Raw genomic sequence first — 21,236 nt, 5'->3', positions numbered from 1 at the left:
CCCGGGATCAAACAACTTGCCAACCCTCAACTTCCACCCGCCGAACAACCCAACCGCGGGACTTTCATATCATGGCTCATTGTGAGAGGGCATCTAAGCCCCTGCTCCAATGCCTTCGCAACTCTTATGCTAGAAGCTTGACGGGCATCCAGGTTCAGGCACGTGGCTTCCAGTCGACAGCCGGCGTTGCAGAGGCTCAATCCGAACAGAGCCAACCTTTCCACAAGAATCCCGATCCCGAGCTTGTTTCAAGCCCCCGACTGGAGAGACGCTTGATGCGACAGGGTACTACGCCAATTGGCTCTCGTCGTCGCCGTGCCGCACTACAGAACTCCCCCAACCTTCCCTTCGAACAGCTGCCTTACCAATGCTTCCAGGAAGCGCGGAACGTTCTACTTGCCGATCGGGCAGAGAAGCTGGCAGAGATCGAAAAGATGAGACAAAAAATCGCGAGAATTGAAGGCTTGTCGACTGAAGAGGCCGGTGGTGAACAATCACGAAAGTCTCGCTTGGGCGCGATGCAATTGCATCTGGAGCGTCTTAAGATCCATGCCGATATTAACGATCCGCTTGTGAAGCGCAAATTTGAAGATGGTCAAGGTAAATTTTGGCTCAGCTTCCCTAAGAGATATTGTAGGGACATAAATGCTAATCCGCTTTACAATAGGCGATATGAGCAAGCCCATCTACCGTTTCCTGGCTGACCGTAAATGGCGGGAGTACCGCCGCAAGATCCTCGTTCAGCGTATCACACAAATGAAGGTCGTCCCCGATGTCCTTCCTCACTGCGACCCCTCTGTCGACACGAAGCTTTACTTCGGCAAGCGACAGGTCCAGCCCGGCGACTTTGTGCTCGCTAATGTCAGCACAAGTGCACCCAAGCTAAACGTGCAGATGTTTGAGCGTGGCGAGAAACTTGTCACGATTGCTGTCGTCGACCCCGATGTTCCCAATGTGGAGACCGATAGCTTCGACTATAAGACTCACTATCTCGCCGTCAACGTGCCCATCTCGGCCGTCAACACCAAGGTCGATCTTTCCCAGCTTTCGGAGGATTCCCAGGTCGTTCTCCCCTGGTTACCCCCTGTTGCCCAGAAGGGTAGCCCTTACCACCGTCTCTCCGTCTTTATCATGGAGCAAAAGGATTCCAAGCCCCTCGAGTTTGCGACTGTTAAGGCCAACGAGGCTGACCGAGACAACACTCTCCTCCGCACTATCCAGGCTCGTTATCACCTCAAGGCCATTGGCGCGCACCTTTTCCGCAGCCAATTCGACGAGACTACCCTCGAGGTTATGAACTCGATCGGTTTCAAGGGAGCTGATCTGGAACTCCGTCGGAAGAAGGTCGAACCTCTTCCCTACAAGCGCAGAAACCCTTCCTCTTTCAGGTGATCTACAGTCCCTGTTTACTATATCTCCTTTCCAGGCGCCGTTTGAGTATAGATTTGTATTGTACAATTGAATATGTATGAATATGCACAGCAGACCGTTTCCTCTTTGAAAAACACCAAACTCCCATGTAAATGCTCATACCATATCGCGCTATGGCTTACTCGTCCAATTCGGGCGGTTGCATGGTGTTCTTAACCCATTCCATCTTCGACAAAGGCCAAACCCGGGCAACGATTTTACCATTAATCAGGCCTAGCGGTACTGGACCGTAGTTTCTCGAATCTCTCGACCACGGCAGGTTATCACCAACGAGGAAGACATGTCCTTCGGGGACCTATGAAATGAGAACACAAAACTAATTAGCTCTTGTCCGTGGTGAAAAGATATTTGCGAAGCCATGGAGTGCTCAAATACCTGAATCATATCCGGTTGTTTCCCAGCCTCAGTACTGAGCGGTGGATCACGACAAACAAAATCCCCGGGCATACCGATCACTCTCTTCGCCGCATGTACACCCAGGAAAGTCGGATGGTTGAATCGCACGACATCTCCAACCTGAATCCCCTTTCCATTGCTATGCAGTCGGGAAACTAGGAGCCAATCGCCACGGGTGTTGAATGTCGGGTACATCGAAGGTCCTTCGCTGGATTGTATGGTGATCAGATGCTCCCAGATCAAGGTACAAGCACAGAATGTACCAGCGCCATTGAGTGCGAGGCGGCCAGTTCTGCCCGGCTTCACTGTAAATGCGTAACGAAGTAATCTCTCCATGGGGACGACAGCTAGTACATCTTACTAGGATTCGAGTTTTCCCAGAGCTTCAGGCGTGTTGCTATCGATTATCATCGCGGCGACCGAGTCACGTGGTCGGTGTCTATTTAAATTTCGATTTTTCCCGAACGTTTCCTTCTTCCCGTCAACGTGCGTCTCAATACTTCCTCTTCACAAGGATGAAAGGGGCACTGGCCACAGAATCCAGCTGCCGTTGCCGACTCGGTTGATTCAAGAACTACTCTCAGAGTGTTTCATTAATGTGTGGACGCTTAGTTGGCAGTCTTGTCTCATTCTCTTCATCTCAGGCGAGAGGAGTGAAACGACCACGTGTGTAAAGACCTCAACGCCATAGTCACTACAATTTGGTCAAAACACTACCCCTCGGCTTATAGCTGTTGGGACTCATCGCTTCTACAAATGCTAGAGCTTGTCGTCGCCGAAATTCAGCACCAGGACGCGCAAGTGTGGACAATGAAGCAAGATTGATACGACCGGCCGTATATCATACTGGCCATCCCCCATACTTGTTTCATTCTCGACCCCATTTAACTATGGGACTGGGTCTTTTGAGGCTTGTGCAGTGGGGAGACAATCTTCTAGTAACTCGTTTCGTTTGTAGACAAATCAATATCATATAATTTTCGAACTCATCCATTTGATGTCTTTGCCGTTTTGGAATTCTTTAATACATAAAAACATCATCGATCAAGGTAATCTCCGTCAAAAGCTTTTTATGGCTGATGTACCATGACAAGTTCTTACAATGGAGGATTCAACATCGAATCGGCATCTGGTAAATTTATCAGCGGTTATACTTAGAAAATAGAAATATGCAAACTAGGACTCATCTATATTGACTTGACTTACCAGGATGTTTTTCACTCGCAGGAATTTTCTCCCTCTTTTTCGCTTTTTCTTGGTAATTGACACCAAAACGTTCGTCTCTGTCCTTCAGCAGTGTGTCAAGTCCTCCTCCTATTGCTTTTTCCACACTCTCGGGTGTCGTAAAGCTAGCCATCAACTGCGGCATCCCCATTGGCACTACATCACCTCGATCAACCTGCCACATGTGAAACGTCTTGCCGTAGAGAGGTACTATATCCTCCATCTCGGCCGTTTCAGCCGCATCCCAAGCGGGGGCTGCAACGCCTACCGGCGCTGGCATAACGAGCATCCCGCTCTTGACCTCGAACTCATGTGTATGCCATAATTTGCGCTCTTCTTCTGGGAGTGTTCTAAAGACACGCGGTGTAACCATGTACTCAACTCCGATGAGTCTAGCATTGGTCTTTGATGAGTCGTAAATCAAGCATTGGCGGACATCTGTATGAAAATTAGCCATGTCAGATTCCTTCGCTGTAACAAGTAGGCCTGGTTTCGCCAAATATGGGGCCTACCTTCTGTGAGATGAGAACAATAGTGATTTGCCTCGACGCAACGAGTTGGGTCATTGGCGTAGATGTGGAATGCGTTCAAATGGGCGCATATCTGTTTTACTGGCTTGAAGTCTTGAACCATTGCTGCGCCGGTCTCGAGCACTCGGCTTTTGATGGTGCGAGGCTCGCCTGGGATGCCGTTGAGCTCAGACCCTGAACTTCTTGCACATTCTGACATGTTGTGTACTGCTGGTATGGTATTAAGATACCGGTATATCTTCGAAAGGGCTTCCAATGGCAGATTCAAAAGTTACGGTTGTATATCTGGCGGACGGGCGCTCACACTTCTTCGATATGGCACAACGGTGACAATTGCAGGATTATAGAAGTATTATTGAGAGTAATTTCAATCTTTAGAATTCATGAATGATATCCAAAGTCGATTTGGTTTCCTTGCCTTTTTTTGTGGTTCTGGAACTTGATTGCTATTTTGACGTCAGAATGACTAGACATTTGCGACTCGACTTTTATACTTCATGTTCAAGTGCATAGTACCATTCAAAATTACTAATTTTGATAGCACTGGTAGAGTCAAGATCATATGAGTTAATATTTCATTCTTTTCTAGACCAGTACTCTGTTCAGAAGAAGGATTATTACGAATCGAGTCATTCCCGGGAGTTCTGAGTTGCAGTAGCCGTGGATGTTGCTTGAAACGACTGGCATCTGAGGCGTCACCCATGCCAACTAAAACCTCAAAATTTTATGGCGTTATGTAGATTCTGACATGCAACCCCAATATCTGCCTGTGTCTACATGATTGTTGCTCATGTAACGCTGCAGAGTCTTGTGTTGCCTAGGATACTGAAGCTGCCTGCAAAACAGGACACTGATGCCCCACGAGGTGACCAGACCAGGATACAGAAATCCACGTAAGGGATATTGAAACATAATCATGGCTAGAGTACTTTATACTCCGTGATGAATGAATATTCTGAATTATCGATTGTGATATACTATCAGATGTGAATGCTGTACTACAACTAATCTGCACTCGGCATGAATTGCCGGGATAATTGAAAATCGAGGATCGAAGCCCAAGACACGATCCATGTATGTATGCAGTTTCATCGTGCCGAAATGATGCAAACACGCAGGATTATTGAATTTAACGTCGTTGACCGCATTGATGGCGGAAGAATAACGCATTGTCGAGGTATAGGTCTACGTGTCATATTATGCCCCATCTGACTGACCGGTCCTTGGTGCGTTTTTATTGGTATTGGATATATGTATAACGCCCAGGCAAGAAATATCAAACAAAGTATGGATTGTGATTGATGCTAGTGAGTTGGGTGTTTAGTATGTAGTACTTCGTTGATGGTGACTGTATGCGCTTATCATTGTCAGAGATCATAGTAGTTGAATGATTACGGAGTACAGGCAACACATAATACATTGACTAGTCCTATCTATATCATAATCCCTAGCCATGCACATATTGTCTATGCACTTGAGTCGAAGAGTACTATGTGCGTACTGAGAGCCACATAGCACGTACTATCCATCGTTCCCTGGGAAAAAATTTCCCAATACGAGCCCCAACAGGGGCAAAGAAAAACCTTCACGTCTCCTTTCTTCCAAGAACTAGCCTTTGCCTAACCAACTCTGCCGTCTGGGTATCCGGAAGTGGCAAGTCTTCAGGGCAATATAACTCCACGGAGAACTCGGAGGAACGAGCCCAACGGTGGGGAGCACATGACCCAGCGATCGGCCGGTAGACCTGTACCAGTAAATCAACTATTATCTCGAATGTAGCCAATCTCGTTCTCGTAAGGTACTTATAGCGCCACTATGGAAAAAAAGAAGGCTACCTGGTAATCCGTAAATGCCGTACTCCGTGCTCGGGCGATGGTTAGTTAGGGGGAAAGCCGAAACGAGCGATGCAGGACGGGCTGAAAAGTTAGAGCGAAATGATATGGATACAGTGGTGTCTTTACTCCATAATTTGACCGTAGACTCCACCCGATCTACACGAACAAAGAAAGTGGGAGATTGGAAGTTTTTAGACGAGAAAACCGAGCGTTTCTAGTTGCTGGAAGTGGCTTGACGGACTCCATCCACGGGCCCAAAGTCAATAAGGTGATCCAGCAGTGGCACACTAATTTCTGCACTAGCCGTCTGACTGGAGTGTGCAGTGCACATCGCGGGAAACTGGCACGAGGGTCTTTTCACCTCCATGACAGAGGGGCCTACGGAGAAAGTTAGACGGGAGTTCCCATTGTACTGATTGATTTGGGAAAAGATGCGCGGTGGAGTCCAGAGTTGGGACTTTGAAAGGGTATGTTTCCACTTAGAATTACTCTGCAGATGCAGATCCCTCTCGGCCGTGATGATTGACGGTGATTGACGAGGTGGATACGATCACGAAGTATAGGAGTAATTATATATGCGAAGTAAATGTAGTGAGTTGAAACGAATTACCCTCCTGTACACGGGAGATGCACAGCCCAGGAGGCGCTGAGGATGTTATCGATTCGACGGAACTGTGATCAAGGGCATGCGTGTACACACAGACACACACACACCGTCTCCTCAATGGAACGGGCGCATGGCATCGGGAGTGGAGAGGAGGGTAAAGCATATCTACCACTTTCATCAGCAGAAAAAACACATCTACCTACTGTACTGTAGGCATCTGATTATGCCCAGCTGACTCGAGTCTCGAGCCTCGCTCGGCATGGCAAGATCAGGATGCGAGAAAGTATGTACATACTCCGTACGGAGTACTCCTTACAAGGATAACAGATCACGTTCCAAGACTTACAGTAGCATTCATCAGCCCAATGCCGCTAGAGATGGGTCCCTTTCATTAGTTCGATGGTACTAGGGACGAGATGATGGAGACTAAGGAAAGACCAAAAAATCATATCACCTGCCCATCGCTCATTCATCACCCATCACTTGCAGGTCGATAATCGGCGCCATGCCTTGCGGCTGGGCATGTGTGTGTCATCTCAATGCAGTCACTGCGGACTCACCCTTGTCCAACTGCACCGATCGGCCCCTTAAAAGTGGAGGAGGTATGTCTGAGTGTCACCAAGTGTACTCCGTACTATGTATGTACAGATGTATGTACACAGTACTAGTTAACCAAGAACGAGGCGCAGAGAGGGTTCAGGATAGGCCCCTGCAGCTGGACCTTTAGAAAGACCAAGAATACTGAAAAATTGGAGCAGGATAAGCATACCGCCAGGTCCCATCCGAAGTGTGCATGGACCACACCCCAAACCCGGGGGTTCACAAGTTCAATATTAGAAACTGACTTTTGATTAGAGTAAATGGCGGGACTAGCTATGTTTGTAGCAGATTGATTGGGGGCCAAAGGAGGTGCAAAGTGGAAAGGTGAGTTGTCTATTGGTCCAACCCCCTTACCGGGATGGATCTTAGTACAGCAAAGATGACTGCTGTACGGAGTACAGAACATAGTATGTAACTATTCTGTAGAGAGTAAACTACCGAATGTACCGTATGTTTATCATTAGCGATGTCGCTCCGACAATATCTGGATGCTCCGTATCAATCCTCTTCCCACCAGAAAAGAAACATTTTTGACCGCTCAGCCCCTCTTGACTTGTCGAGATGAATGTACTACTGTACAGTACATACATACATACAGTAACTAGTACTTACAGTACTTCAGTTAGCCTCCGATCCAAAAATGTTGATCGGCTTCGACCCACTCGCACCTGGGCCTTGTGTGGCGTCGCGCCTCAGGCGTCAGTACGGAGTACATTGCCTCCTGACTGAGAAAAGCTGGTCTGCATGCCGGACACTGCCCGACGGATAGACGCCTTGCGATGCATGACGAAACGTTGAGATTCCTTATCATTGATGTATACATAAGTACATACATATGTACGGAGTATGTAGATATGTAAGATGTGGATGGTTGTGTGTGATCTTTGATCTTGGACCCCCATACAGTACATAGTACAGCTGAGCGATGCGCCCTGTCACAGACAAGGACGAGACTCTTGCAATGGTTCGATTCTGAAGCACAGCCGTCTCGCTGCGTTGCAGCCTACTGGAGAACGGCAGAGCCGGTTTCAGCCAATCTGTGCAAATCACATCAAGACAACGGACCAGCTGCATGCCCTTGACTCCATCCTTCATTTACTCACTAATAGGAGGCGACACACCTGGGGAGGGAAAAGAGCAACGCTCGAAGGATAATGGGCCCAATCTCTATTCATTCATCTATGTACGGTGTACTCCGTATGAATTCACATTTTACAGATTCCAAGAACGCTCCTAGGGGATTCTCAGGGCGCTCTGTGTAAAAGGATCGTCCCAGTCATCAGAGCAAACCATCTGGGCAATCAGAAAGGAGGGGCTAGGCTAAGCCATCCCAAGCGACCGGGATCTGATATTAGAAGGAATCCAACCGAGGCTGACGAGAAGAGAGCACATTTCTGCCTGCCCCCCCACAGACCTCGCACTGAGATGATCTTTTATATCATTGTTGAACACATCATCGCCAGGGCGCCCAAAAATCCTGATCGGTTCGAGGGGGCCCATGCTACATAGAATATGTATGTGGTATAGTATGTACAATGTACACCGTAAGAAGTTGATGACATGCCACTAAGGCAAGCCAAATCGATTTAGTCCACAATTGTTCCCGACTCACATTACACTATCCTGGGAGGGGAGACGAGGGGAAAGTGGATACGGTAGAAAATCCACCATGGAGCAATCAGACGGGCCAGATAGAACGTCTGGAAGACCAAGGAAGGCTGGATAGGCTCCGCCCGTGAAAATTGAATGGAGTTCGCCCAGGAACTAGCACGCGTCACAGGCTAGGTTGAAGTGGAGATGAAATGGGAAAAAAGAGGCTCGCAACAAAAAGCTGATCAAAGCCCGAGCTGGGTTCGGGTCTCGGAGAGTGACCGCCAATTCAATCTCGGTCTTTTACATAGTACTGTAGATGAATATTAGAATGAGGGATCGGTGCTGTACTACGGAGTAACTAACTAATTACTATGGTATATGTACTACGGCGAAATATCGAATAGTTGGATCAATACTTGTAATCACTCCAGGGCTAGCATGCAAGGCATCTCATATCCGACATGCGAAGCAGACGACTACGACAACACACTTCTGGCATGGTCCTCCTACCTTGGACAAAGTAACTACAGTATCGTTTGTTACCAAGGCCTAGAACAAGAGGTTCGAACCTGACCAACAGTACTTTGTGTAGACAGGGGAAGGCTATCTCTAGTCTGTTGATATCTAAATATACGAAGTGCACTGTACTATAGCGCATTTTGAAGTAGTACTATGTATTGCAACTTCGGGGTTTATACACTTGCCGAGTCCAATCGCAACTAGCTAGATAAGTACAGTAAGACTAATGAGTAAATGGAATTTTCCATTCTCCGTAGTAGTGTATGCCCTTACGCATTGGCGCATACTTGTGTATTATAAGTTGATGTGCAGCTCCTACTGTATTCTACAATGCTACTGTACTCCGTACAGTATGTACATATGTATGTACGGAGCACATCCACTTCGGCACTTAGTACAGTGAGAGGCATGGCAGCGTCGAATACATATTTGATAGCCATGCTGCGGTGTGCTCAAGGCGGCATACTCCAGAGATCGGCAAGTTGGAATTGTGTCAGGGCCCACCTCAAGGGTCAAAATCGGCCCCTGAGCTTCTGGAAATGGACTGTGGACGCATTCTCCAATTTTTCACTTTGCAAATGTGGCCCTTGCAGTGCAGGAAGTGGAGTCCTGCAAATGCGTTCCGAGGCGGGCTTGGATCGCTCGTATGTAGTGGGTGTTTTGCATTTTTGCATTGGTCCCCTGAGCGCGATATCCCTGTCCCCATGACATCGTTTGCGTTGAGAGTGGAGTTCATTGGGACAGAGGGGTAAAACAAAAGAGAGGGGAGACAGAGTTGTAACGAATGTATCTATATGGAGTACTCAAATTGAGTATTAACTAGCTATGGACTGAAGTATGTAGTTAGGAGTCCTATCTATTGGTAAAATCCAACGAACCAAACGATCAAAGTAAAATTGTTGACATTGGATAGTACCACATGTAGGAGCCGAGAGCTAGCGTCAAGCTAGATGAAAGCCTCAAACTGACCATTAGGAATAATCAAGAATACTACTCCGTACTATTATGTGTACAGAGTATGGTATGTACAAGGTCGAGCTCTAAAGAGAAGCAAACCGGTTCCCGGCGGGCCCGAACAGGGCTGGGTTTGGCAGTTCAGCGCTAAACACGATCAGATCCGCCCGGCCACGTTGTGAATGGTGGCTCTACCGCTAGTGCATTTCCTCTTTGGGCTTTTTGCCCGGGTTTTTTCTGTTGGGGAATTCATTTTCTTGAAAGGCTACTCACAGACCACACGGAGCATAAACATTTATTGACCCTAACCCCGTTGACTAGTGCCACGTTAGTGACCAATTTTAACTGGAAATTGGCCCTCCAAGGCACCTATCGGAGAGCTACGACCAGCCTCTTGATGGACCCAGGAATCAGGATTCAGGAATTGTCATTCTTTGGAAATCTGATGGCTTAGGGGACTGATCACATTCAAATCAGATCCTGGTCGTGTACTCCGTACTATGTACATACAGTGATCCCCTCTTCTTTCTGGCCCCGACCCTATGCCTAAAACTCTCCTAGCGCAATATTCAGTAATATTGGACTCGATTTGCACTGTGATAAGAAATCTGATGTATTTGTGGTTTTTTAACGAGGCAGTATGTTTTTTTATTTATTTTTATACTGTGCGGTGGCGGAAATACTGCGTAGCAAAAGAGGAATCTTCAGCAGCTGCTCCACGTTCATACGAATTGCCGAGCTTCCCGCCCAGCATTAAACACGGGTGAACACCGTCAGTGGTATCGGTACGACTTCCACTCACTTTGTTTTTTTTGCGCTTCAATGAAACAGATCCACCAGCCCGTACAACGCCTCCTCGGGTAATGCAGGTTGTGCCCCATGCAGCTCAGGTGACGCTGGAGGATGACTGCCGTATGGCGCGACGCCGTACAGGTTATATTACTACTTTATGATGGTGATCCTAAATGCAGCCCGCCTACGGAGCACATTGGTGTAGATAATTCCAAAGGTGTGCTTGATCCAATCAGAAGCTAAGAAGATGGTGGGCTGGATCGGAAGAAAAGATAGTGAAGATCGCAGTGGTGATGATGCATCTCCTGCATCATGTACTCCGGATGAAAGAGGACGCATGCAGCGGAGAAAATAGGGAAAACTATATACCGTGAGTGACCAGGAGGTCAGCAAAAACGCTACAGTTCTTGGAAGTATCCAATGCCCAAAGGGCGTCCGAAAGTTACACATAATAACTATTAGTTTGTATGTCAATACATACGAGAAAACAGGAAGGCTACGGTCTAGTTTGCCCCTCTCTTGTCTCTCCAACCTTTCCTGCGTCGAGGGAGTTTACTTGACTCTAGCGTATTGATCTAGACCACTTGGGAAAAGCTCCGTGAACAAACCAAGCATCCGGCAGAGACATGACTCCGTCATGTTCTCTCGTCGACATTAGGGTGACTCCACTTGACCCCTGTCCATATCCCAGCAGGAACACGAAGGATGTGCGAGGCGATCTCGAATGGAGCCCATCACATTGCGACCCTTGCGTAACGGAGTCCGGTGCATGTAGTATAGTTGCCATTGCAGGATGGAAGGATTGGGGTTTTTGCTCCAGGGAGCGCCATGTACCATCGTGAACAAAGAAAATGCCAACACTATAGACTACCACACCGTCGGTATGCATGTACTGAGCATTCTCTTGTTGAAGGGCTGATCATTTCCGTGAAACGGATGAAAAATAAGTTCTAAACGACCAAGCAAGGAAGTATTGGCTGTCGATCGGGTCGACTCGCGGGTCAAGCAGCATTCCATGGGCGGTTAAAGAAAGCCAAGGTTCCTGGCTCTTGGGTTAGAAAGTAAAAAAGAAAAATTGAAAATTGAAAATTAGAAGTATTGAACCAAAAGAGGGAAACAGAGAGGCCAGAAGAAAAAAAAGACAAAAAAAAAAGAGAAACGGGAATTGTGTCGCCCCAGACTAGGCCCGTGTGCGAAGGTGTGGACCATCCTTAGGCCCAGTGGAGATGTGAATGGATTCTGACTCTGCCTCTTTTTCTTTTTTTTTCTTTTTCTTTTTTAATTCATTTTTTCCCCACGCAGACGCGCGCGCGACGTATAGGAAATCCCCACCGAGCATTTTGTACCTGTACTCCGTACCTCCGGAAGATTCCCTCCCTCTCTCCTATGGGTCTCTGCCCGAAACGGTGGAACTCTGATTCATCATGGATCCGGCCCTTTATTTGGTTCTAGGACTAGGCTCGTTTCGTTAGTGTCAACGTCGTGTCATCTTAGCATGTGCGGTGGGATCGTGGAGCTGGGGCGGGTGGTAGATCGCAGACTCCCTGGATTCCCTTATATTATATACTTGCCCTGGCGCCAGCCTGGCTTCATCCTCAATACTACTAGAATTACCTAGTAGATAATACATACTACTCTATATCACTATATTCCTAAGCTCCTGTGCTGTTGTTCCTTCCCAGGGACATCGGCCCTGGAATATCACACCTTCTATCCCCAACTCACCACCCTTTCTACGCCTTGAGTATTCCTCATATATTCATTGCCTTCTCCCACCTGACAGCCTGGGCTTCAAATCGTTCATTCTCAGCTGTTCTATCTTATTACGATCTACATGGCCAACTACTGTTATCAACAACCAGCCTCTTCGACAGGCTCTCAATGGTTCTCACCAAATGCCAATGTCTTTAATCAACCCACCAACATGCAAGATTGGGCCCGTGTTTTCCCTCGACCTCGACTCACCCGAGTCATGAAGCCTCGCAGTGCAGGCAACAGCCCATCATCTGTTGGCCGCCGAAGGACAACTGTCGCCCAGGGCGCTATGCAAGGAGTATCAAATCAATATCAATCCTCCCTGGAGGCCGCTCTCCTAGCATCTGCGGCGCGGGATTCTCGACCGATCAGCTGGCACCCATCTTCAACAAACAGGAATCGTGGCCTTTCAAACCCATCCTATGTACCGGACCTCACTCCGGACATGTACTCCGGCATGGGTGGCGTTCCGGATCAAATGAACGCTTTCCCTGTCTATGGCAGTGACAATATGATGCCTTATTCCATGGCAACTGGTCCCGCCTATTCGCCAAGTTATGACAACGTCTATTCGAATCCTATGCAGACCATGTCCCAACTGACCCCAGGATTATCAATGCCCGGCTCGCATGCCGAGCGGATGGCGTGGGATGTCAGCACTACCAACAGTGATTTCCCGAACATGGCAGACACTACTTCCGATGGATGGTCGTTGGATATGCTTTCAATGGCCAATGTTCCCCCTGCGGCAACAAATTGCCCTAGCTATGCGAGCGTGCCATCACCGGGTGAAGTAAGCGGACCATCCACACCGGACTTTTTGCCTATTCAACAATTCGAAGACGCCCCGTCAACCCAACCAAAAAAGCAAGGCAAAGCAGAGGACGAATTAATCGGTATGGGTCTTTACAACAAGCCAGACCGATCTCTCGCCCAAGCTCAACCCGGATCGCTGGGTAAAGGTCTCAAATTGGAGGAGACATTTTCACCATCCGAGGACGAAAAGGATGAGGATGCGGAGGATGCGGATGAGGAGAGCGATATGCAATCGAGTCAGCAAGCTTCACCCGAACAACCCATGAGCATGATGCAAACACAATTTCAGCCCCAACAACAACAAATTCCTAAACAATCATCCAAATATGGTCTGAATTTACTTCACAAATCTTTTTTCTTCGACAACGATGATCTCGACCAGCAACCTATGCCTATGGCACAGCCATTCGCAAACTTCAATCAGTCCTGCATGAACTACGGGTACGCTGGATGGATTTGAAGTTCACTTTCTCACCATGTATCTCTTTTTACTGTTTTACTATTTGATAAGATAGCGGCATAGCGAGGTGTTTTTATTCGGTTTTCATCTTTGGATCTGCGGAGTTAACTTGCATGGTTGGATACCCTGGGAATCTCATAGCTGTGGAGTCGTGGCTTAACCACGTTGCTTTTCGAGACTTTTAGCGAAGCGCTAGTCTCTCAAATACAATCAAATTACCTCACCAGTCATCATCATCTTTTTGTTCTCAAATTAAGAACCCACATCTCTCTAACTAGTACTGGTATCATTTCTGGCGAACTGAGTCGACTGGTGGACAGCTGATTGGTCTAGACCTTCTTGGTCGTCGGTAAAACATACTCATGTTCATTTGCTAGTAGACTATGTCCCTGATCCCAAACTTTCCACCACAGGCTCTACTTGCATTGTACTACATACATGAATGGCTCCGTTTTTCAACCGATCTATCTTGAATGGTCCTGTGTATACAATGTACTACAGGGTATGTACTGTCGGCATTGAGGAGAATGCAAGTTCCCTCACATGTGACACCGGCATCAGCAGAAAAGCTGGGGTAAATTGAAAAAGCGCATTGTAGATAGCTTTCTTCAGAATGGCTCGCGGTTGGTCTCATTTCTAACAAGACGCGGGATCTTGAAAAGAGGGTGTCTTGCATCGTGCATTACATCCAGCAGTCTCCCCGGCACCAGGGACTTTTGTCAGGCCTCATGCAATTGAAAACGAAGTCAATAGCATGTCGACTTGACCTACCCCGTTGCAACTAAGCGTGCAGATACATATTGGAATTATATGCAAGTAAATGCACGGATACAAACATGACAAAAGAACCGGGGCAATAGACTAGCTTCCTACTCGTTCAAGTTGCTAGTAGAGCCAGTCCTATATGAAATCAGCCTTGCTTTTTCCATATCCACTCTCACCCTCCACACTTCTTTCCCCATTACCTGAACGTCAAAGGTGATAGCCTCGATTGAGGCATCAACACAGACAGCCTCGGATGCAGATGAATCCTTGTTGCAGACAAACAAACCTTCGCAATGGCGAAAAAAAAAGAGTTGTGCATACGTATATTCATAATATGCATGGGAGGTTTCGCCTCGTCAGATGGGCAATCCAATGGTTACAACAACCGCGCAGGACGGCATTGGGGATAGTGTACAGTAGAGCTTCTGCAGCGAACATATCATCCGAGAGAATGGCCATAGCAAACTAACCAAATATGGTAAAATAAATCTCTCTATTGATGCTCAACATCAAAATTTTAGTGACGCTTGCAGCTTCAGAAGTGGCTCATGGAAAGGAGACCCTTGCGACCGGTCCAGTTTAGGGTGGCAAAGGAAAACAGATGTAAATGGCATGGGTTTCAAAGTTTCTCAGATTGGTGGCCATCTAAGTTTGATTGTCGTATTTGCCAGTGTATTATAAAGTATCGGTCGTCTGTTCACGTTGACTCTGCGGCAACCAAGATAGTACGCAGTGCCGGGAAAATATTCCTAATGGAAAAACAACCTTCCGAAAATATTTCATCGGCAGAAAAAAGACACCATCAACCATCTATTTCGCAAGCTCAAAATTCAGTGAGAATTAAATCGGTGAACTTATTGGATTGTCAAAATGTCTAAGATTCTATTCACCGCTTGGAAAGATAAGTCTCAATTACTCAATGTGCGGAGTGAATTCTATCCATCAGCATCGTATGAAGGGCCAGACTTGCGCTCACACGCCTGCGCTACGGTATGTCGAATATACTATGAAATCATCAAATGTGCCGGATGCTAATGATTTGCTGTAGGTAGAAGCATGGAAGCTACGTGGGAATATTCCGCACCATGTTGAAGCAACTGCGCTTCTAACAGACGCGATTCTGCATGACGATGCCCAGCACAACTCCATTTTCTCTATTCGAGCAACTTACTCGGCCGCCTTTTGTCGGTATGCTATGCCATAGGGGATAACTTCCTCTAGATACTCAACTATTTATTATTGACTGACCATGTCATAGATTCGTGACGGGCTTGGTGGATTCCAAGATCCATGGCCAGCGCAAAACCATGTTTCAACGAGCTGTTGACCTCGGTCTGCCTGCATCATTTGTCGAGCTACGCCATGAGGCAACTCACCGTGAACCGCCATCTTTAGTTGTGCTGCGTAAAGCCTCGCAACGGTCTCTCGAGTGGCTTTGGGATAACTACTGGGCGGGAGTCGATGAGCTAGGTGATGTGCCTATGGCTGAGCACAACGACAAGTCTTCCATTGGATCCGCCTTGAGCGAGATTCTGCAAAAGTTCTCTACTGAATCAGATCAGCTGCAAAAGAAGCGAAAACGAAATCTTAATGATGCAGTCGCAACTCAACTTGTTTCGACATGTGCTTTGTCAGATAAGGGGATGCAATTATTAGCCACTTCTTTTCTGGAGGGTTCTATCTTGGTCGATTCTGAACGAAAGTAAGTTCTGTTCAACGTTAATTGATGAGCGTTCTCATCCGGCACAGTGTGTGCTAATGATAATCATAGGCTCGGAGACCCATTAACTAATACGTTCAAAAACTGGGATCCAGTTCTTCTCAAAATCACAGAGAGTGACCCTTCCTTTTTCACCCATTTCACCGAGGAACTGGTGAACAGACTAGCATTTGAACCCGCAAATGTTTCCCCAACCAATGCTTACACAGAGGCCCTTTATCTATGGTTAAATCATCTGTCAACTTCGTCTCAATGGGCAGTTCATCAACCGTATTTCTCCCGCAGTTACGTGATTACTGCTTGTGAACAAAGTTCCACCCACTGGACGAAGATGCTGAGCAAAGAGCTGGAGAAGAAGGGCAAATCCAAGGCGGCACCTAGCTCCATTGATGTTTCCTCTAAAAAGAGAGCTTTATCAAAGAACTCAACAGATGTCGAAGCTAATATCACAACGAAACTTCGTGCGTGTGGATGGGAGCCTCTGGAGAAGTGGGACGGTCGGCCTTTGGGGGTCTCTTCGATTAACTAGAGCATTTCATGTAATAGATCACTCTCTTCTTGCTGCAGGCGGTAACAGAGAATAGAATATAAAAAGCATATCTGACCAATTCCGTGATTTATTCTATGTATTCATACCGTGCACAGTACATGCTTACATTGTACTATAGTCCTAGCTATGGAATAGACCAATCAGATTGCGCACAATTACTAAGGAGCTCCCTCGGACTTCGGGATAAAGTTGAGCCGCATGACGTTGCTGTGTAATCCGCGGTTTAAGCTTGCAGCCAGTGCGATCCTTAGTTATCCAACTGACTGATTTCCCCCGCACATCCCAGTATTGGTGATGAGTTTTGCAAGCGCTACCAAGTTCCTCATCTCTCGATCGTATCGTTTTCAACCAGTCAGAAAAATGCATGTCCAGTCGATTCCTATGTGTATGTTCAGTATCTAACCGCAATTATCGCGATACTGATAGCTTACCTTGGTTATGCAAAATAGGGACGGGGAAGGGTAACAACTATGCCTACCTGGTGACAGATGAACCCACAAAGCACTCCGTTATCATTGACCCTGCCAATCCCCCAGAGTAAGTCCTCTGTGCTCGTCAATGTAAACCGTACAAAGGATTAATTTAGCTCTGCCATAGAGTGGCCCCAGTTCTGAAGTCCCAGATTGACTCTGGAAAGATTGACCTAACCGCTATTGTCAACACACACCAGTATGTATCACACTTGAATCTTGAACTCTTCATTTCGAAAAAGAATATTCAATGCTGATTGAACCTTGAAGTCACTGGGACCACGCGGGAGGTAACGATGACATGGTATGAGGTTCAGAGCCGCTTCGATATTTCTTTCCACTAACATCATCTAGCTAAGCCAATTTGGCAAGCTCCCTGTTATTGGTGGCAAAAACTGCCAGTCTGTCACTCAGAGCCCGGCTCATGAGGAGGAATTCAAGATTGGAGAGCGAATTTCGGTCAAGGCACTCCATACCCCGTGCCATACACAAGACAGCATCTGCTATTTTATGCAAGATGGAGATCAGCGCGTTGTCTTCACGGGTGACACACTGTTTATCGGAGGTTAGAGATCGATACTTATATCGGTTCATTTGCATCAATAGGCTAATATGCTTAGGTTGCGGTCGTTTCTTCGAGGGAAATGCCGAAGAGATGCACAAGGCATTAAACGAGACATTGGCATCTTTGCCCGATGACACCAAGGTTTATGTATGTTTCATATCCTGCTTAAGAATTTCATCTGCTCATTCTCTCTAGCCTGGACACGAGTATACCAAGGCGAATGTCAAGTTCTGCGCCCATGTCTCCCAATCCGAACCGATCAAGAAGCTCCAGGCGTTCGCTGAAGCAAACCAGCAAACGCAAGGCAAGTTCACAATTGGTGACGAGAAAGTATGTATCACAACAGTGTCAAGTTGCTCGCGAGCATTACTGACGAAGTAAATAGCTCCACAATGTGTTCATGCGCGTCAATGTAAGAAAGCCAGCCTTTGCCCCGAAATCTATACACACAATACATATCTATATATAATGCTAACCAAACTGTAGGACCCCGAGATCCAAAAAGTCACCGGAAAGTCCAATCCAGTTGATGTAATGGCAGCTCTGAGAGAGATGAAGAACTCTATGTAGATATAGTGGAACAATTCAAATGTCAAAAGCAAATCTAGACTTTGGGGACCCATTCTATTCCGAGGGATCTTCGTACAACTCTACCGAACACGAGTTCTCCCGAGGTATTAAAGCCCCATTTGCCTAGCCAAGCTAATAAAACGTCGGACTAAATTGAAACAAAGAAATTACCAAGTCTTCCATAAAGCATAATGGCTGTCATTAATGTCGTTGATTTTGTCTCTCAGGGTTTCTCCAATGGGTTAAAAATGCACCTCCAGCGGGAGTTGCCAAAGGATGGGTGGATCGACGTCATGTCCACTTTCTTTCTAACTGTAATTCGCGCCGTTCGCATCACATCCCACCACATCCCAGCCAACGAGATTTCATTGAAGCAAACACAACATGACAATCTAAACGCCAATCAAAAGAGCTCAGATTGTTTACGTGATGGATGCTAACCGGAAAGCGTCATCGCCCGCCGTGGATGAAGTACGTGAGCCCGCGAACGCGGGCACCGCAGACAAACTGACAGATGATGCATCATAGAACCACGAAGGGACGAGTGATGACCCCGACACACAAAACAGACTAGAGGTGGGTAAAATCTACGCAGGGTCCATGAAATTTTGCTAAGCTTGGATCTTGTCTCTTGTTCCTAATCAGGTCGTTTTTTACCCCGACTCGAGTCACCGCCGCAAGTCCTCACTGGTAACGATGGAGAAACCGAGAATTCGACAGCACTACGATCAACATGATAAGACAACCGCTTGCTATGTACACTCGCTGATTGCGGGAGAATGGGCCTCGCCTCTTGAACAGAACGATGGGCCCGAGGATGCTGAGGATGTGATTCGGACACTTAACGAGGAGGAACCAACGATCGATACAAATGCTCTCAACGACGACGATATCGTATCAATGGTCGATGGTGATGGCGGTAATATGAAACCGGTTCCTACGATAATTCAATCTCGTCACTTAACGAAGCGTCAACTGTCGGATATGGCCTGGAACGTCCGCAAGCTATCAAAGAAGCTCGGTAGCATTAAGCTCAAGCTTACGGTCAAGAATGTTTTTGTGGTTAGCAAGGCATACGACGAGTCTCTTGTAAGTCTCACACGCAAGGTGACAAGATGGCTTCTCTCAAAGGATAGAGATACGCTTTATAATGTGTACGTGGAAAAGCGGATGGAGACGCACCCAGATTTCGGGACGTTACAGCTATTGCAGGAGAACTCTTCCGCCAGGGACCGACTGAAGTTTTGGGATCCTAAACTCGCACAGGATCAACCACATCTCTTTGATTTTGTGGTTACGCTGGGTGGTGATGGGACTGTGCTGTATACTAGTTGGTTGTTCCAGCGTATTGTACCGCCAGTGCTATCATTCTCACTTGGTTCATTGGGATTTCTTACGAACTTTGACTTTGCCGACTACCAGCGTACCCTGGAAAATGCTTTCCGGGACGGCGTTGTCGTTAGTCTTCGGCTGCGATTTGAGTGTACGATCATGAGAAGCAAAGCGCGATTAAAGGATCCCCATTCTAGGGGACTGACGAGTCGAGATTTGGTTGAAGAATTGATTGGCGAGGAAAGGGAAGACACATTAACTCATACTCCTGATCGAGTATATGAGATTCTGAACGACGTGGTTCTCGACCGTGGACCAAATCCAAGTATGTCTTTATATCTTGAATTTCTGTCTTGACGAAGTTTGTCACGCATCTAACACTTTGCAAGCCATGTCTCAAATTGAATTATTTGGCGACGATGAACACTTTACTACGCTGCTTGCCGATGGAATCTGCATTGCTACTCCGACAGGTTCAACGGCGTATAACCTTGCAGCCGGAGGTTCTCTATCACACCCTGAGAACCCTGTAATCCTCGTGACAGCTATTTGCGCTCATACTCTATCCTTTCGCCCAATCATTTTGCCTGATACTATCGTATTGCGGATGGGCGTGCCCTATGATGCTCGTACAAGTTCCTGGGCTAGCTTTGATGGCCGAGAAAGGTATGCTCCTTGCATGGAAATCTCAGCATTACGTCTCGAATGGACAATCCATTAACCAGAACTTATAGGGTTGAACTGCACCCTGGAGACTACGTCACTGTATCAGCCTCAAGGTATCCATTTGCTAACGTCCTGCCTCAAGGACGCCGAGGCGAGGACTGGGTACATAGCATCTCGAAGACTCTCAATTGGAATTCACGCCAGAAACAGAAGAGCTTCAAGTGATGGATCCACTAATTTGATCTGCAAATTTTGTTCCTCCTTCCACTGGCATATTGCCTCTTCTTGCTTTTCTTTACTGCTACAACGACCACTGGATGGTTTATCAGGAGTACATATAGGACCATATATTCAAGACTTCAAGGGTTAAATAGCACATGTTTTATTTTGTATTATTTTTCCCCCCTGTTTGATTGAGAATAAATACATCTTAGCGTAGAGAAAAATACTGAGGTGCAAAATTTGCGAGTGGATATTGTCTAGAAGCTTCCCGTTTGGTTTCCCCGGCAGCTGCTCTCCGCCTATAAAAACCCACCCGAGAACTTTTTTCTTCTTTCCTCAACTTTCTTCCTCCAACCACTTCTAGTTGGACTCCCAAGAAATCTTGATGCCGATCTCTTGCAGTTCAACTGGATGGAGTGAATGAAATAAAGGACAGCATTCTACATTCTCTCTCACACACTAACTTGGTAAGTCTCAAAAAGAATTTTTTTTTCTCTATTTCTGCATCTGCATATGCATCAGCAGTTGCACCGTACCAGCCGGGCCTCTTTGGCCTTTCGATGATGAAAAGTTTTTCCTACATTCGCAGTTTCCACGCTAGTCGTCGATCGAACCTTTTTCAGACGGCACTGTGCGCAGAATCTTCCTTGGATGTCTGATTGAATGTGCTGGTTTTAAAACGGATTTTTTTTGTCGTATTTGCTTGACAGCTTGTGATTGAGCCTTTGCTAACATTGCTGGTTCATCAGAACAGGAAAAATTCATGCACCCTTTGAATCCATGTCTACCATGGAAGATCCCAACCTCGACTGAAGGATTCTCCATCTCTATCTTGCTCCGCATCGCATTATATGGGACTGGTCG

The 21,236-nt window shown here is 46.8% G+C and overlaps 7 protein-coding genes across 7 annotated transcripts; 5 read left to right on the top strand and 2 right to left on the bottom strand.

Moving 5' to 3' along the window:
* Nucleotides 1–71: 71 nt before the first annotated feature.
* Nucleotides 72–1,392, top strand: N7469_007128 (mitochondrial 54S ribosomal protein mL38; the record flags this gene model as incomplete). The annotated part of the gene is made up of 2 exons (XM_056646046.1): nt 72–600; nt 668–1,392. The coding sequence occupies 2 exons, from the start codon at nt 72–74 to the stop codon at nt 1,390–1,392; spliced, it is 1,254 nt and encodes a 417-aa protein (XP_056499487.1).
* A 157-nt stretch (nt 1,393–1,549) lies between these two features.
* N7469_007127 (putative mitochondrial inner membrane protease subunit 1) lies at nt 1,550–2,163 on the bottom strand (the record flags this gene model as incomplete). Its single annotated transcript, XM_056646045.1, has 2 exons — nt 1,550–1,726; nt 1,807–2,163. 2 exons carry the CDS (start codon nt 2,161–2,163, stop codon nt 1,550–1,552), a joined length of 534 nt encoding a protein of 177 aa, XP_056499486.1.
* Nucleotides 2,164–2,924: 761 nt separating this feature from the next.
* On the bottom strand, nt 2,925–3,780 carry N7469_007126 (OBAP family protein; the record flags this gene model as incomplete). The annotated part of the gene is made up of 3 exons (XM_056646044.1): nt 2,925–2,956; nt 3,034–3,489; nt 3,564–3,780. 3 exons carry the CDS (start codon nt 3,778–3,780, stop codon nt 2,925–2,927), a joined length of 705 nt encoding a protein of 234 aa, XP_056499485.1.
* Nucleotides 3,781–12,315: 8,535 nt separating this feature from the next.
* On the top strand, nt 12,316–13,512 carry N7469_007125 (uncharacterized protein; the record flags this gene model as incomplete). Its single annotated transcript, XM_056646043.1, has 1 exon — nt 12,316–13,512. The coding sequence occupies one exon, from the start codon at nt 12,316–12,318 to the stop codon at nt 13,510–13,512; it is 1,197 nt and encodes a 398-aa protein (XP_056499484.1).
* Nucleotides 13,513–15,147: 1,635 nt separating this feature from the next.
* N7469_007124 (rRNA-processing protein LAS1) lies at nt 15,148–16,526 on the top strand (the record flags this gene model as incomplete). The annotated part of the gene is made up of 4 exons (XM_056646042.1): nt 15,148–15,267; nt 15,326–15,465; nt 15,536–15,979; nt 16,049–16,526. 4 exons carry the CDS (start codon nt 15,148–15,150, stop codon nt 16,524–16,526), a joined length of 1,182 nt encoding a protein of 393 aa, XP_056499483.1.
* Nucleotides 16,527–16,907: 381 nt separating this feature from the next.
* N7469_007123 (hydroxyacylglutathione hydrolase) lies at nt 16,908–18,152 on the top strand (the record flags this gene model as incomplete). The annotated part of the gene is made up of 8 exons (XM_056646041.1): nt 16,908–16,932; nt 16,997–17,084; nt 17,145–17,216; nt 17,377–17,582; nt 17,638–17,729; nt 17,778–17,912; nt 17,968–17,994; nt 18,069–18,152. 8 exons carry the CDS (start codon nt 16,908–16,910, stop codon nt 18,150–18,152), a joined length of 729 nt encoding a protein of 242 aa, XP_056499482.1.
* A 429-nt stretch (nt 18,153–18,581) lies between these two features.
* Nucleotides 18,582–20,375, top strand: N7469_007122 (putative NAD+ kinase; the record flags this gene model as incomplete). Its single annotated transcript, XM_056646040.1, has 5 exons — nt 18,582–18,623; nt 18,681–18,728; nt 18,798–19,809; nt 19,874–20,150; nt 20,219–20,375. The coding sequence occupies 5 exons, from the start codon at nt 18,582–18,584 to the stop codon at nt 20,373–20,375; spliced, it is 1,536 nt and encodes a 511-aa protein (XP_056499481.1).
* Between the last annotated feature and the right edge of the window lie 861 nt (nt 20,376–21,236).

The sequence above is a fragment of the Penicillium citrinum genome, assembly GCF_028827155.1.
Source record: "Penicillium citrinum strain IBT 23319 chromosome Unknown utg000006l:1.0-3011923.0:1.0-3012962.0, whole genome shotgun sequence".
Classification (NCBI taxonomy): domain Eukaryota; kingdom Fungi; phylum Ascomycota; class Eurotiomycetes; order Eurotiales; family Aspergillaceae; genus Penicillium; species Penicillium citrinum.
Note: the sequence above shows the minus strand (reverse complement) of the source record. Positions and strands in the feature narration are given on the sequence as shown.